We start from the raw sequence: 18041 nt of genomic DNA, 5'->3' as shown, positions 1-18041 counted from the left end.
TGTTTTTACATTTATTATTAATGTATCTCAAGCAGTTTGTCCAAAGTGGCTTCATAAAACACTCCTGACAGTGAGGGGCAGAGCTTAGCTGGTAGTGGCCACTGAAGAGGCCATCCTTAGCAGCCCAGAAATGCAGATACCATCATGTTTACATTTAACTGTGCCTGTTGCAAATGATGAATTTATGAAATGTATTTTGCTTTTAAGGCAACAGGAAAACTGCTCTACTTTTATGAGACATACAGCATTTGCTCAACACAACAATAGAGGGCTGATGAGATTTTGCTGAAGTAATTTATTCAGGAAAAACCCAAAAGCGACCATAATTTTCCAGACATATTTTCTCTGCCACACTTTATTTTAACATATCTTTGAAAATGAAGTCACAGTGCATTTTGTTTCCTCTCTTGTTCAAAAGGAACATTTCAGTATGAAGAGAAATGCCAGCTGGTACTGGGATAATTATAATTTCTCATTAATACCAGCACATTTTAAAAATAAATTGGAAATATTGCCTCATTAGTATCCCTTGTGAGGCAAGTATTATTTTTAGAGTCTAAGAAGCAAGAGTAAAGATGTGATAAGTGTCGAATACTGCAATGGGAATCAAGTCTCAAAGGAAGAATTAGAGCTTTTTAGTTCCTTATTTATTTATATATTTATTTTAGCTCTTGCTCTGCCACATGCATAGCACCCATCTCTCTCTGTTCAGAGAAATCAGATATCCATGTACCTAAAAGGGAGAAGTATTACGTTTTTCTTAGCAATATAAAATTATATATTATAAAACATGTAAAGATTTTACATGTTCACTCCTTTCAAATGCCTTTTTCCCGTGTCAGTTTAAGGTTGACAAAGCACCACGTTAATCATGAAATCTGCATCTACAAGAAGGATACAGCAACAGCTTGTTTGATGTTAGACACAGCTGTGAAGTTTGACCACAGAGTCAGTATTATATATTGGTTATGATACCAAAATTGTCTGAATTGTATTTTATGGACTTCTACAGGAAATTTATACAAGTTTAATTTCAAATTAATTGGCAACTGGCAAAAATTCCATCTGAAAATGAAGCTGTAATCTTCCTGATAGTTTCATTATTAATAGTAACATAGATTCTTGCTTTCAAAAGTTAACTGACAGCTTTTTTAATGAGACTGAGACAGAAGAGAGTCCAGAGGGACATTGTCCCTGTGTCCTCCTGACATCTGAAAAATCTACCAGGAGGGAGAGGCAGCTGCTCCTGCCTCATGGTACAGAGCCAATCCCAGGTGCCTGCCAAGTGTTTTGATATCTGTGGGTTGAGAGAACTGTATTAGGATAAGTTTATTTTTTCAGTATTACAAGAAACTTTCAGGAGTGCAAGGAGTTTTATTCTGTTTGCTACAGTAGTTTTCTTGCATACCAATCACAAATCCATTAAATATTCTTTTCATTTTTTTTTTCTTCTTTTTGAACACTGTAGCTCTGCACCATGCACTAATTTATACGGTGGCCTCTAACAGGTGTCCCAGTAGACTTCACTCACAGCTGTTCTACAAACCAAATGCATGGAATATAAATCTTCCTTCCCTCACATGAGCATTAGCAAGCCAGGCTCTTAGCACAATCTGTTCATCAGTACACTAGTTTCCTTGGAAAGTTCAATATCTTGGCTAATGTTTATTAATTAAGCAATAAGACACGACAGACTGTGCAGCAGCCCTAATTAATGGACACCTCTGGTGCCTGCCACACATCTAAGAAGTGCATTAATCAGCATCAACACAGTTTGGAAGTGACTTACCACGGTAATAAAATGGTTATTTACTTAAACAAGAGCATTTCTCAAACTTAGAAACATTTTTAAGCCTCTGCATTATGCCATGTACAGTATTAATTTTATGAGAAGCATTTTTCAACTGAGTTTCCTTAAGTTCAGCTTCCAAATCCTTGCTGAGGAATATAAATAGAGGATACTGGATTTGCAGAGGTGTTGAGTCATTCTGGATACCTGTGATCAGCTGTAGTCTCTGAACACCAGACTGGGTTTATTTAGGTGGCAGGTACCAGTTTAGAACTTCTCACATCAGCTGTGTTCATCACTTACTTAGCCATGGTCTAAAAAAGTGAGTTCACTTCCCTACGTTATATAATTAGAAAAGTAGTTGGTAAGATGGAATGGGAAAAAAACACTCCAAAACCAGACCTGGCTCTGCAGAGTTTATACTTGGAAAACTTTTGGTGATCTACCAAAATCCACCCAATTCAAGAAATATTTAAATTTCTATCTAGAGAAGAGCTTTATTATGATCAAAACTCAGTAAGTGTTTTAATGGTAATGTCAGCAGACATTTTGATGTAGCAGAACATCTGACTATACCCATGCAAGACCTTATCAACTGTTGTTTGCATCCTGTGTCTTTTATGAATCTGTTTAGTGCACATCCCTCTCTGTTATTTTTCCTTCCATCTGTGCAGTACCACTGACGTTTGAAAGTCCTATTATTTCTGCAAAATAAGCTCCTGTGAATTCAGGGTAATTTATTGTACTAAAAAACCCGTCCCAATATCCAGTAAAATAAGCTTTACTTTATGTCTAATAACTTGGAATTTTCCAATGACACTCGAAGTCACTAAATGTATGTAGAAGGTCACAGGTGCTCACTGCTCTCATTCTGGCACTGAAGGCCTGTGGGTAGGAGAAAAGGAGTCCTTTGTGCTGGGAACTGCTGAACTGCTGGGAAAGCCCCCAGCAACTGGCATCATTAGGGCCTGCAGCATTATTTTGTATTAACAGATACTTTTATTTTGGATGTAGGAGTAATTAAATGTTGCTATCTTCATGCTGTAGCTGATTATTTAATATATTCTAAATTGAGAGGTTTGTGATAGTCTGCTTTTTTGTTTCTGATGGGTTTGGTTGTTTTTTTCCTTTTCTTCCTGAAACAGTAAAATTATTTTTTCAAATTAAAATCTCTCTCAGATCCTTATCCCCAAATGACCGATCAGCCTTAACAAGCAACCAGACTTGAAGAGCTGAATAACTTAGCAACAATGTAAAAGCAGCCATCTGGGAAAGTCTTGTCAATTCTTCAGAACCAATGCAGAAATATTCTAAGCACATATATAAGAGAGGTTAAGGTGGCTTGGCTGATATTCCACATTTTGACATAGAGATTGATGGCTCGTGTGAAGACCAAGTGTACCAGTTTGAGCTGTCACAGGGACCCATCAAACAAGAGAATTTGTGAAATTTAAATTGCAGTAGAGAAAAAAACCCCATGATTTCCCCTTTTCCATGCTTCTTTTTCTAGAATAAACCTTCAGTTATACTGGAAGCAAATGTGGGATTTTTTTTAATTGTGAAGGCTTATTTGGCCACCGCTTTTGGATTTAAAAAAAAGTCAGAAGAAAGCATAACTTTTTTATGAGGAAGAGCTATTGTCCTGCACTGTGGTTAAGCCTATACATAGTTTGCAAGGTAAGAAGAATGCACTGAATTCTTAGAAAGGAGAATTGACAAATACATTTCTCATGGCAGCTTCATTCTTTCAGGATTTAACCATGGGTGCCCACTGAAGGGCAGTGTCAGACTGTACTGGAGATAAGGGGCCAACTCCATCAGAATAGTTCCAGTATTCCCTCGAGTTTTGGTTTACAACTTCACTGAGAACGTCATGCACTTGCCTATGATTCTTTGGAATAGTCTTTATTCCATGGGAGGAAGCAGGTCAAGGTTTGAGCTAGAGAGGGCCAAGTCTTCAGGTTGCATAAATAGCCTGCCCCACTGAATTTGAAGAATAATGATGATTTAAATGAGCTGAGATTCCAGCCTAGAAAGGGAATTGGAGAGCAAAGCAGGGCAGGGAGTGGCAATAACTTTCCAAGGACACTTCAACGAGTTGCAGATTAGTCCTGGGCAGTACTCACATCCTGGTTGGACATCTCCCAGTATGGCCTCTCTCCATAGGACATCACCTCCCACATGACAATTCCGTAGCTCCAAGCGTCGCTGGCTGAGGAGAACTTCCGGTAAGCGATGGCTTCAGGAGCAGTCCACCTGATGGGGATCTTCCCACCCTGGAAAATTGGTTGAAAATTGGTCAATATGATTAGGATACAGAGTAATGCATGTTTAAAAGAAAAACAAATCCTGGATTCTGAGATTCTACATTCTGACTTCCATCAATTTGCCTTGTCAATTTGCTGCAAGTGGAAAGGAAGAAATATGCCTTTTTATGGAATTCGAAAAAAATTTGATTTCATATGTAGTCTAATTCACCAATACCTGCACTCTGTGAAAACAGCGCAGTTCAAAGAGCAGAAAGCATTTGAGATGATTAATGTTTGTTCAGTCATATAAATAATCAGAACACGCCTTTTGATTGAAAACATCCCAAGCCTTAAATTCCTAGTTTGTTGACATTTAAGCTTTTTCCCTAAATGAAACAGAAACATCTATTGCAAAACGGAACACTGAAAGCTCTTAATAAAATTATGTAATCAGAAAAGAAGCTATGGGTGTTCTGCACACTTTCAAAGCATTACATTTGATGGTATATTTTAATTTTTGTTGTGCCCTTTAAATATCCCGGCAGAAAACAAGCCCAGTGTGTTCCTAAATGGGCATTTCCTTAGGATATTCAACAGTGTCATTCTGCAGCCTACAACTTAAAAGCCAAGCTGTCCCACCAAAAAAAGAGTAAGGAATCAATCAACACACCTAACTTACTGTTTACAAGACGACAGGATGTAGGACTTTTCTCTGACATTAGTACTTTACACCACTGTATCTCTTCTATTCTCTCATAAATAGTTTCTGTATGAAAACTACTTTTCCATGTCAGAAAAAAAGAGGTATTTCCTCTCCAGGTACATTGCTCATTTCAAAGGTATATTTTTTTCTTTTCAAGACTGTACATTTATCATCATTCTCATGGAACTCTTTAGAGAGAGGAAAGCAGTATGGTGAAGGTGCCACTAGATGGTAGAAGGAAGCAGTCAGCAGAGCTGAGCTCACTCAGCAGTAGTTGCTTTCAACAAGCAGTAATAGATTCTGCTCAGTGTTATAATTGTATTTCTGACTGAAACAAAAGGGGAAATGAACTAGAACATCCGTTTGGCAATCGAGAGAAGCCAAAGTTAAAAACAACTATGTAAATCTCTGTTAATTTGCTTTGAACATATAAAAAGTTGTCTGTGAGTTGTTGAGGCCTCACTTCAGCTGGCTGAGAAGCTGTTTGTTCTACCAATACATGGTTCAAAATCCAAGCTCTGTGTCTGTGAGGATGTGCCACTCAGCCAACGCCTCCTTTGTGATGGGAAATGCACGGTTAACATTTATGTTGCATGACAGTGGCCAAGATGTCCTTTGTACCATGTTACATTTTTTACAGCTGCTTTTTCAAAGCCTTTGCTTCCTCACATGTGGTAAACCACTTACTGATTTTAGCACTAATAAGGTATTTTTGTATTTTTGCCCACATACCTCCACTACCTGCCTTTCATTTATCCATTATCCTGGTGGTCACAGCACTCCTCTGGCACATCAGAGATGCAAAAGACTTTATGCCTCAGCTGCTGCCACCTGCCCTCACCAGCACTGCAGTGAGTGATACTCTTCGTCCCTTCCTGGTACAGCTGTTTCACTTGGGAAGCAACTAAAAGTGGTTTTTGGGTATGAGACTGAAGAAATAGGGGGACAAAGGAGAGTTGTGATAAGATGTTCTCCAAGGAAAGGCCAGGCTGATTTCTTGTCTCTTCTCCAGGAAGTATTTATTTAATACCTTCTAAGGAAATTGGGTAAGAGCACTTGGTGTTTGATCTCAGAGTCTGGTTTCAGTAGCCTTTTCATGGAATATGCAAGGCCAGGCTTCCTGAGGTAGAGGAAAAATCAGCTATTTGATGCCACAAATGTGCACCTTACACTGGGATGTCCAACCAAAAGGATGCATCCTCTGAGAAAAAGAGAGTTTTAGGGTCTAACTGCAAAAGATACTTGAAAAATATCTCTTCACACCACAGAGTTATGGGTCTTTTGCTTTCTACTGGATCGGGTTTAGTTCTCTATTTCCAAACATTTTATCGCCAAACTTATGTAATTCCATCCTCAGTTAGATTCCTGTTTTGGAGAGTTTTATTAATAATTTATTGTTTTTTGAATTTTAGCGAAATTCTTATGTTAATAATTAAATATCTACTTGTAGGTAAAACAACAAATCTATACATGCGAATAAAAGGCATTTGGATATTTATACATTTTACATTTAATGTCCATAACATATTATGGATAACATAACAGGAAAACTGTCTTTACACTATATTCTTTCCATAAAGCTGATTTTGTATTCCCAAATTATACTCAAAAGAGAGGGCACGTCTCGAGCAGTGTTTGCAGCTAGATTTGTGACTCCTGGCTAAATAAAAATGAGTTTTAAAGAATCTGATCAAACTCTATAACTACTTTCATGACACAGCTTTACCGACTGATCCCTTTTGGACTGAAACAGTAGTGGCTCATTGCGTGTGAAAATGAGACTGAAGAACAGAATCTTAACAAAATTCAAGGCAGTTCATGTTCAAGGGCATAAGATGTGTTCAGAGTTGTAATGTAAAATAAAATCCTTTTGTGCTGGCTCTAAAAACCTCTAAAATTTTTACAGTGGATTCATCTTGTGTATGAAGTTGTTATATTCATAAAAATGTAAATTTCAGTACTTAATTATGTTTGCAGAATATCTTTTTATGCAAAAAAAAGTTGTTTTATTTATTTGAAAGCCATTCAAAAGGTGGAGATTGCAATATGAGAACCTTAAGAAACATATATGACTGAAGAGTAGTCATAGTTGCTCATGCATAATAAAAGAACACATAAGGTTTAGAGTGGCTGAAAATGCATTTCCCATTTCTGATTAGAGTAATAAACAGTGCTACTGATACTGGATATGCCTTTTTATATTTTAATCTAACGGGGGAAATAATAAAAGCAATACTTACTGTTTACACAACGCCTCGCCTTCAAATCAAGATAATTTATAAATCATCACTTTGCTGCTATAGCAATGAAATCTCTCAGAGTTGCCTGCATTAGAAAGCCTTAGTTTCTTTTAGGTAATTCTCTCTTTTTTTTTTTTGGGGGGGCGTTGGGGGGGTTTGGGAGGAGGGGCAGAATGGGTGTTAGGAAACAAATTGTTTTCCTGCTTCATCTCATACATTAATAATGATATCAGTGATAACCTAATTTTATTTTCACACAGTGAAATAACACTAACTCCACTGTTCAAATAATTAGAATTCAGCCTTTTTTCCTGTATGCTGCCAGCTGAACAGTGCCTATCTCCTCATTTTTTTTGTGATTGTAATTTAATAGGCAATTTTACCACGCAGCATCAAGGGTCCCCTTGGAATTATAATATTAGGCTCACATTGCTGAGCTTGTAGAAGTGTTCAGAGATGAGCCCTTGAAATGAAATTTACCCCTCAGCCACACCTACACACACGCTTGCTTTCCCTGCAGAACTGGCAACAGCACAGTTTGCCACACATTTGAAGGCAGGACTGGAACTCCATGGTGCAGAACACCTCATTCTTTACCTCAGGCCATGCATGAAAGACAGTCTTCACAAAATGCCATCTCTCCTCTGAGCTCACAGCACCAAAAAGTGCCTATGATGTCTTGTGTGGCCACAACTGTGTTTTTGCTTTCTCTGGTCTGATTCTTTTTCTATTCTGCATGTTAGACATCTCTTTAAAACCAGGAGGCATTAACAGTTCCTTTAATTAAAAATCAAACCATATTTCTAAACTCCAGTTGAACAATGTAGCTGGCAGCTACAGCCCATTATTCTACCAAAAAAAGGTTGGGATGTATCAGCAAGCTCAAAATGTGTGATGTGAAGAAACAAAGGAGGAAGACTTTTAGATGCCCAGAACTTCTGGCATGCCCTGATAACTCATTAAAGTGAGGAGTGGTAGCACTGAGAGCCTGAGATACAGAACTGAAGGCAAGGTGTGTGTGAATTCCTACTGCATGTGCACAGGCAGCAGCACACAGCAGCAGCCAGAAGCAAACCCAGCAGGTGCACCAGGCTCACCGTGCCCCAGAGATGTGAGAAATGCCTGTTCCTGTTGAAAAGCCTGTTCTGGATTTTCCTGGAATGACAGACAACTTCAGAGGGACTGTCACAGCACTGGCTGCAGTTCTCCTAAATGCTGAGGAGCTAACCCATCAGACCCAGGTGCACAGGTATCTAGAACTGTCTAGTTCTGGGAGAAAAGGTGCTGAACTGTGTACACCATTAGTCTGATCTGGCACGGGAACTCCTGTGCATCTGTCGGTTACTGCTCCTTCATGTGCGATGTCACTGGATCGTGCAATCATTTTCCAAGACACAAGTATAGTACCTGTCTGTAGCTCAGTGACAGAAACAGGGGGAAAAAAAGAACTTCAGAGTGAAGAGAGACAAAATTAATGAAAGATAGTTAGTTTTAAATATTGGACATAATTCATCATTCTGTACAAAAACCTTCTGCCACTTTACTGGAGTGATGCTTTTATTTGATGCTCAAATTTTTCATGAGCAAACCTACAAGCAGTCAGAATTTAACATCCTCAAAATCATAATTTAGAACTATTCAGTACTATCAACAGTCTTCTGTTGTGTCTATTGAAATATCAGAGGAACTACATGGCAAGATAACAAAACTGCTCTGAAAAAGCATTTTGGAATTTGCGCTCATTATGCCAAATTCCAGTCAGTTCTACCAGTCTCATTTCCCTCAGAATTGAAATGAATAAATCCCCCTGATTTTCAAAAAGACTGAATTTGCTTTTAATCTCTGGGAAAATATTAATTTTCTTTCAAATATCCTGATTAACAATGCCGAAGTTAAATATGTGGAACTTGATTTTTCCCCTTAAGTTAGCTATTCAAATTTTCAGAACAAGTTATTTATGGCTTTGAGAACATGTTAATTTTAGTGTCTGTTAACCCCTACACTGCATATCTGTTTGTGTCTTCCAAAAGAGGGAAAGCTCTTGATGGATGGAAAGAATCAGCACTGAAAATATTGGCAGAATTAAAGCAGACAAGATAAAATGTCTGACCACAGATCATCAGAAACACTTCACATTAACCAGCACTGATCAGAAGTGTATCAGGGTGATTCTCCAAAATACTCCACACCAACCTGCATTTTGTCTTCCTAAAGGCCATGAGATGGATGCATTGGGTAGTGCTACGCAGACATGCAAACCTCCAGCAACGCAGATATATCCTACCCTGTGACCTTTTAGCTCAAAAAACTAAAGAATTAAAATATTAAATTACTTTGCTAAAATTCAAAGAATTACGAAATCAGGAACACTCTCTAGTACAGTGGAGATTCTCATTAGGAGTGGCAGCAGCATTTATTTCCTTTGAAACAAAGCCCTTCAGCATGCAGGCCCTTGCCTGCTCTGAGGCACTGATCTTACCTGGGGCTGAGAGATCATAAGAAGGCTGTTAAAAATGCATAGTTCTGACCCTCAAAATCCACAAAAGTGAAATGGTAGTGCTTATTTTTGACCATTTACATCTATCCTGCCTTCGTATTTTCTTGACAGGGCAATTTAAGGAACTTGATACAAAGACACAGCAAACTCCCAAATACAAGTGGTTGATACCATTGCCTCTTGTTTGTGTAATGAACTGGACTATACATCTTTTCTTGTTAGACAGGATGCCTTTATCTACAAGGTGCTCATTGAAAATCATGGATTTTTTGCCAGAAATATTAGTTAAGTTTTAAAATATTTGTTTAGTTTTTAAATTACGAAGTCTTTGTTCATTCCAGGCCAGGCAGGTCAGTAAGGACTGGTGGTGTCCTCAGAGCCCTGATGAGAACCAGTCAAGTGTACACGGACAGATAAACCCAAGTATTTTGGAAAATCTCTTTGAGACTGATCTCTTGAAAAGTAATGATGAGACTGATAGGGCCAAGGAGCCTCATACCGTTTTAGAGAGTGGGATTTTACATTTCTTTAGGATTAAGAATCCATTTTACAGTATTGTGTGCTTGGCTCTCAATCACAGAGAAACCCTTTCTCCTTCTGAAATTAAATATCAGGAGCATGCATCTCTACCAAAGCCAGTTTAGAAACTATAGAACTATTTGACAGTAATGATAGGAAAAAATGTCATTTTTCCTTGAAACTAATATTTCTGGCAAAGATCTATCTCTTTTCAAGAGCATCAATTTCAAGCTATCTGCCAGCTGTGTCAGCACAGCTCCCATTACAGCTGTAACCAATTTCTTGAGAGTTACTCCTCCAGAGTCCTTCAATCTGCACATCCAGCCCATCCACTTTGCTTACACAAGGGGTCCTACCAAAGTCAATGGAAAAGGTGAAAAGGATTTTTTTTGTTCTGAGATGCTTATTTGAAGGATACCTTACGTTGCACAACTCTGCAACAAAGGAATTTGCTACATGGTCCATTCTTCAGCAGAACTGAGTTACCAAACACAAATATTTCTCTAAACTCAAGTAATTTAAGTTGAAAAAAAAGAACTTAACCAGGCACTGTCTTTCCTTAAAAGTATCAAGGAAGGCTCATCTCTGAAATTATGCCCCTGGCTTGCCCAGGGCTTCACGAAGTATTTATTATTGGATCAAAAATAAACTGTTGCCGTGCACTGCTTGAACACTGGATGTTATTATCTATCATTAAAGACTTCACAGCTAGTGATTTCCACACTCATATCTAGCTGACATGGACAGCAAACACTTCCCAAGTTTCAGGAATCAAGTGGCCTCTCTCTGTGCTGCCATAATCCCCAGATCATTCATTCTGCCTTGCTGCTGACCCCCTGCCATAATTCCTTCCACACCATACAATATGAAGTGGCCAGTAAAAACTCAGAAGCATCTGGGAACTTGGAAAGGGAGAGCACACTGCAATGGATTTAAATGTAAAATTAACACTATATAGGCTATAATACTGTCTCCAGTAAACATTTTCATATTCTATTCTTTGGGATGCTGTTCTAGACAGAATAATGAATTCATATACAGCTTTCTCTAGGGTACATGAGATTTTATTTACCTAGGGCTTCTTCAAAATTCATTCCAGAAACAAGGTGGAAACACCACAAAAATTAGGCTTTTCTTCTGAGAGTTGCAGTACCACACATGGATGATCATCAGAATTATTATGAGGCTGAGCTACTCTGCAAGTATCACTGCTTTAGTTTTCATCCCAGCTGCATCAAGAAGTGCAGAGGAGAATTAATATCTTAGTAACTGGTGAATTAAATTTTCTGCTCACATTTTTGTGAGGTGACTTCTCATTTTATCCTGAAGGAGTTTGCTAGTTATTTAAGTTGCAGTCAATTCATGGATAAGTAGCTGGTCAAAAGATGGGAAACAAACAGTCAGAAAGAAAAGGTCAGTTTTTAGAGTGGCATCCCCCAGAGATCAATGCTCATGTCCTGCTGGCAGTGTATGTAGAATCTATAATCCAAACCGAACTGGGAACTTGTAAAATGGTACTAGAAATCCTAAGGTATTCATGGTAGTAAAGATGATGAGGATTTACCATAAAAATATACCAAAGAACCTTATGATACTGAATTGCAAATTGATAAAACGTCACAAAATTCAGTGTCATAGTGATGCACACAGAATAAAATGCTCCTAACTTTACATAACAAATAACACAACTCTGTACTAAGCTGTCACGGTTCAAGACAGATCTTGTGGTTATAGCAGAGAGTTGGCTCTATAACACTATCAACCTCCTGCTCAAAAGCAGAGTAATGGAAAAAATGGAATGAAATTGTAAAAACAATCAGGAAAAGGAGAAAGCACAGCACTGTTGGAACCTATTATATTCCTGCATATTGCTTACTGATCACAGGCTTGATCCCACTTTCCAAAAGCACACACTGAAACTAACAGACAGAATAGGTGATCAAAGGCACAGAATAAAAGAAAGTAAGAATGGTCTATAAAACCCTGACTATAATGGATCAGACAATAGATGGGGATGATAGATCCAAGGTACATCAAACGTAAGTGGAAAGCAGCAGACTAAAAACATTAACAAAACTTTTTTTTTTTTAAAGACACGTTGCTACGGGATGTCACGGACTCTAAAAATTCAAACCTTTTCAAAAGTAACTAGGTAAACTTAAGAGAAGAAATATTTGTGAAGGGTGTTACATACAAAGACCTGCCTCTGATTTAAAGGAGTCTTTGAGCCACACACCTGAACGCTCAATAACCTGAACTGAGAATGCATCATGTGCACAGCATGTGCACTCTTTTATTACTGAGAGCCTGGAATTCCTGCTTGGAATCTACTGCTTGTTCACCTTTTGGATTCATGCTTCCAAGCTCACAAGCACTGCAGCTGTCTCAGGCCATTACTCTCTTCCCATCATCTCAGTCTGTTTGCAGGTAAAGTAGAAGCACATGGTTAACAGTGTCACTGGAAAAAAGTCAGTGATGTGCATGTCAACAGCATTTCAGGGGAAAATAATTTAAATTTAAAAATTAAATTTAAAAAAAATTAAAAAGTTAAACTTAAAGGAAGCCATCAGAAGTGAGGTGTTCTTTGATGTGAAAGAGTATAACTGTACATGGGTATCTGAAGGATCACAAGACATTTGGTTGTTGTTGTTGATTCTGTGATTACATTCTTATGTCTCTATCCATGTTTATGGATATCCTTTTTGACCAAACCTTTTGACAAAAGGAAAGAAACAGTTCTCCTGTTAGTAAGTTTTAGCAAAGGAGAAAGCATTGGGTACTTAAGGAGAAGAATCTGTAAAAGTACTGCCGTGAGAGAGTGGAGGCTGACTACTGGATGAACATGTGGAGGTCTTATGTTTGCTCCATAGAGGCATAACACTATCTTGTAATGATTTTAGTATCCTAACTTTCATCAGCAATGAATAATTTCACTAAGGGGAAAAAAAAAAGGAATAAAAGTATTCCCAGACTGTTGGGAATCATGCAACATGTTAGTTTCATGTCTAGATCAGCCCATACTGCATAAAAATATGGTTTACATATTTAAAGGGAGATGGAAGAACAGCTGCTGATGACGGCAAAGCAGCTGAGTCCAGGGCCATGGATCAAGAAGCATGACAGGGACCACGGATGTGTCAAACACTGAGCACCATGGCCTGCCTTCCCTTCTGGGGACAGAGGGACAAAGACAAGGAAGGGATTGCCAAGGGCAGGGTGGGCAGTGAGGCTCAGCAGAGGGGAGGATGGTGACAGCCATTTCTCCCACAATAGGCCAAAATGCTCCCAGTGCCACCCTGCTGGTTTTCCAAAGAAAGGAGGTGTAGGAGCCACAGCTGCACCCCCAGCACATCTTTCTGCCAGCCAACCCCAGGCTGGGGGCTCAAAACCACTGGCATTTTCAAAGGCATGGATGGTGGGAAGGCAGAGATGGGAAAGGCATCCCAGGCTAGAACCAATCACAAACATGGTGTTCTACTGTCCCTTTTGGCATTGTCACCTGCTCACTAGCTGTCACTTCAGGAAAATGCAGATCTCCCACTGTCTTGTGTCTGCCAGTTCTCTGCAGAGATCTCAGGGACCATTGGACATCTACAAATATATAGCTGATCCATTGCCTATTTCCCATGTATTTAATGAAAACCAGTACCAAGCAAAGCAGAGAGATCCCAGTATTTCTCCTGACAGATGAGCTCAGGATGCTGCTGTACTTCTGGGCCAGGCAGCAGCTCAGTGGTCCATCAGGATGCACAACTTCAGGCACAATACAAGTTTCCCAGCTGGCAAATATTTGGGCTTCTGGGGAGACAAGTATAGGGATGTGGAAGGCTTATGGGTAACGTGATACTAAATGAGGCCACAGGGGCATGGGAGGGATCCAAGCTTTACCAGAGAAGTAGAAGAGCACAGCAAGGAGCTGGAGGCATTGTGAAGGCGCTTGGGGAGATTCTCAGAAGATCAGAAGCTGTGCTATTGAGGTTGCGGAACGCAGCCTGAGAACCAGGATAACTGTGGCATGAAAAGGCAGCTGATGTCTGTAATGGAGCCCCAGGACACAGGGCTTCATTAAATAAAATAAATGAAATAAATAAATGAAATAAATTCTTCCCACCTCCAGGAAGGTGTCCCACAGATTCACAGAATTTTCTGAGTAGGAAGCGACACACAAGGAACATGGAGTCCAGCTCTTACCCACTGCAGCAGAACACAGTGTTATCAGACTGTAATTTCAGAAACACAGATGAAGTGTATCACCAAAAAACTGTCAAAGAAATGAACACATAAGAGAGTAGTTTTCAGTCCAAGTTAGGGCTGCTTCACAACAAAGCTTCTCTGATATTTCTATTTGGTGTAGTGACACAGCGGCACTGCCCATAGATCACTGCAGTGTGGCAGTATGCAAATTGTAGAATAATAGGATAACCATCTGTTGGATGATGAATAGTTTGGCACAGGAATGTGGTCAAGCCTTCCTGCAGATACCCACACTCACCCAGATCTCTGCCAGCTGCCTGAGTAAAGGGCACTGAACATCAAACTGGCTTCTACCTCACTCTCATCAGCAACTCACCGGAGCAAAGCCCTGACTGATGAGTCTGATGGCAGCTCCAGTCACACCAGTGGCAAGGCCAGTTTCATATATTGGTGTTTATACCAGTGTAATCTGGCTTACAGACACTGAGGATCTGCTTCTGACATTTCTTAGTATTGCCCTTCCTAGACTTTTGTACTTCTTTCTTTATCTTGATATACTTTAATTGAGGCTTGTGAATGGTGGCACTGGAATACCTTTTGTTCTGTAAGTCAGCTGGATTTAGACCTTGTAATCCCCAGATAGCATAACACTGAGTTTTTCTGATGGTGCATCATACTAAATCATCATCTGACTGATGATAATATAATGGGAATAACATATTAACAAAATTTATCATTCCTGTACCTTGCTCAGGGGATGTTTTACTTTATCATATGATATATTAGTTGTCACTTCCATGACATATTACAGTAAGACATCATCAGAACCATTTTGACAAAGTAGTAACTTTGATATTGGACATCAAGGCCAGGTTGGATGGGGCTTGGAGCAACCTGGGATAGTGGAAGGTGCTCCTGCCCCCCCACAAGGGAGGTTGAAACTACAAGATTTTTAAGGTCCCTTCCAACCCAAACCATTCTATGATTCTCTCACTATTCTCTGACATCAGACTTGCCACTGGTGCTAAAACAGTTGTGGTTTATCTTAAAATGACACCCTCTAAGCAGTCAGAGCTTTTGCATTACCTTTGTAAGTTCACCACAAAGCTTCATCAAAGTAGCAGCCGAAAATTGTTTTGACCTTTTGGAGTGTCTCTACAAAAAAAATCCAGCATGTTTATTTCACTGAAAATAATGTACCTAGGTCAGAATCTTGGAAAACAAGGAGGGTTTTTTAAAATAATTATTTTAAATTTAGAAATGTTAATTTAGCAGAGGTAGATCATCAAATGACAGAGCTTCTTAAACCCCCAATTCGTTGAGAGACAGCCATTTTAATAATTTTCAGCATTCACTGATGGCCAAGCTGGCTAAACAGCCTTCAGGCACAGGTGCATGGCAGTCATGCTTACGTGGAAACTTGCATAATATATGGGTGCAACTTCTGCAGGAAGTGTCTTTTTGTGCTAACCACTCATATACACTGACAGTTTCTTCTTGTTCAATCATCTGAGCTACGTTTGTATACTGAAAAATGAACATATGCATATATGAATATACAGATAGGAAATGGATTTCCAGATCTCTGGTGGACAAACAAAAAACTGCATTGCAACAGGCAGCTCTAGCACAGCTGTGCCTGCAGCATCTGAAGGCAAACTCTTTCAGGTAATAGCATTGGAGAAGACAGGATAAATCAAATCATTCAGCAGAAATTAATGACATTTTAGGAAAATGCATTTTTCTCCTCTGTCTATAGATAGTTAGCAACTTACTCTTTTGCTCCCGCTTGATTTCTGGATTATGACCTTGTATACTTAAGGAAATTAAAGCCAACTGGTTCTGATATCAACAAAGCATGAAGTTATGGAATACCAATGCATGGTTTTGATTTCATATTTTCAAGGTCTTTTGTGTAAAGTGCTGAAGTTCAACCTTATCTTCAAAATCTGTATCACTTGAAAAGTGATGCTAATCACCAGAATGCTGATCAAGACAGTACTTATTTTCACACTCACAGCAAAGTAGGGTGTATTTTATAACAAATGCATTCCTCAGTTGCTTGTTTTTGGTGTAGACTGGGGAATTTCTGGAGCAGTCTGGTGATCATTCTCAAGAATTCCCAACAACCAGTGAAAATCCAGTGAAAGAACTGAAGGAAGAACTTGAATCTTTCAGAGGATGGGGATCATACTTGTACTAGCTGTTAAAACAGCTGTATCAAGATGAAAAAACTTCAGGTAAACTCTGTGGCCAGTGATTTAACACCACCAAAAAACAACACTGAAAAGAAGCCACCATCCCTTACCAGCAATTTGCAGAACACTACTTGATTTATTCCAGGTACCAGAGAGCTGACTCATTACAGCCTTAAGAATCTGCTCTGGGAAATTGATACAGATGAGTCATGTGTCCTCCTTAACAAACTTCCACACCTTCCGCAGTACTCTTTGAGACTGTCCCCATGACTACAGCATCAATGACTCTGGGGCAAATATTCTTTTCACTAATGAAAGGTAGATTAGGCTGAACTTTTGGCATAACTCAGCCTAATTTAAAAAAAAAACCAAAGTCATGCCCTCCATCCCCAATCACAAAAAAGTAAATGAAAGCAATGGACTAATTTTTTTTCATGTGCATTGCTTCTTGCAATATACACAGTGTTTCCATGGACTAATGCCATGGCATTTTATTGCACATTTGATCTTTTTTAAGTGCTTCAAAATCTTTCAGTTGTATAAGATTTTCAGCAGTGGAATATGGGCAATTGCTGCTTCATTAAAAATGTATAGCAAAAATAAGCATGAGTATACTTAAATAATTTTATTTATTTTGGCAGTTGAGGGTTGAAAAGCTCAGTGTTGAAACTGCCTTCTTTATATTCATGATAATCACAGCAAATGCACCATACAAAAACCTCGAGCCAGATAAACAATCTTGTTTTTGCATTGTTGCTCAATTGTCTTCACAATTCCCTAAAAGCCAATAAAGCATTTGTTGGAGGCACGCTGACCAATAATGATTTTTTCCAAGCACTGTAATCAAATGAGCAAACTTGTTTTTCACGCTTCCTATTTTATCAATATTTCCAAAAACAAGAGGTGATTTTGCTGAATGATTAAACCTGAAAATGGTGCAGTAACACTGCTCAGCCATTTTGCTCCTCAGCATCTTTTACAGCTCCCAACTAACTACTCCCATGGCATCCCTCTGAAGAAGCTGCTGTCTCCATTTCACAGTGGGAAAAACAAAGACAGAGGTCGAGGACCATAAAATATTCTGAATACCTGCAACTCCCAGTGGTAATAACTGAATTTCTGGATGCCCACTGTTACTGAAACCAGGCTGTAAATGATTTACATGAGTTAAACTGCAAGGCAGAAGAGCAAAAATCTCTGAAATAAAGTTCCAGCTTCAGCAGTCGTTGGCTTTCTGGGCTGTGCCTTCATCTCACATATGAGTTATGATAAATTTTGTAGTTATAAAAGCAGAAGAACAAAAGAATGGTCAACTGCTCTGAATGCTTATCCTTCACAGTGTGTTCACTAAAGTAAAAAAATCTACATACAGATTTTAAAGAATGAAATAGTCATAGGCAAAGCAGAACCAGTTCTGATTTGGAAAAATCACAATTATTCTCAGTGTGCCTCTAACCAGGAAAGGATAAAGTATGTGATTGAAAGAAAGGTATTACCTCTACCAATTCCACCTTGGAGCAATCTTTATAATGAGCACCAGAGTCCTGCATTATATTCCATATGCAATTGAGAAATGTTGCTAAAGTTATTAAGCCACAGAAACAGATATAAATCTCTAGTTTGTTAAACAATGAATCATATTCACTACAATA

General features: G+C 38.8%; 1 protein-coding gene across 2 annotated transcripts in view; it reads right to left on the bottom strand.

The window, feature by feature from the left end:
• Positions 1-18041, bottom strand: part of EPHA6 (EPH receptor A6) — a 362575-nt gene that overhangs the window by 17462 nt on the left and 327072 nt on the right. For both annotated transcript variants that reach the window (XM_017731430.1, XM_017731431.1), the window contains one exon: positions 3916-4065. In XM_017731430.1, coding sequence (XP_017586919.1) covers positions 3916-4065 — 150 coding nt within the window. The remainder of the gene's footprint in view (positions 1-3915; positions 4066-18041) is intronic.

The sequence above is a fragment of the Corvus brachyrhynchos genome, unplaced genomic scaffold (genome assembly GCF_000691975.1).
Source record: "Corvus brachyrhynchos isolate BGI_N302 unplaced genomic scaffold, ASM69197v1 scaffold152, whole genome shotgun sequence".
Classification (NCBI taxonomy): Eukaryota; Metazoa; Chordata; class Aves; order Passeriformes; family Corvidae; genus Corvus; species Corvus brachyrhynchos.
This window is presented reverse-complemented; position numbering and strand designations above follow the sequence as displayed.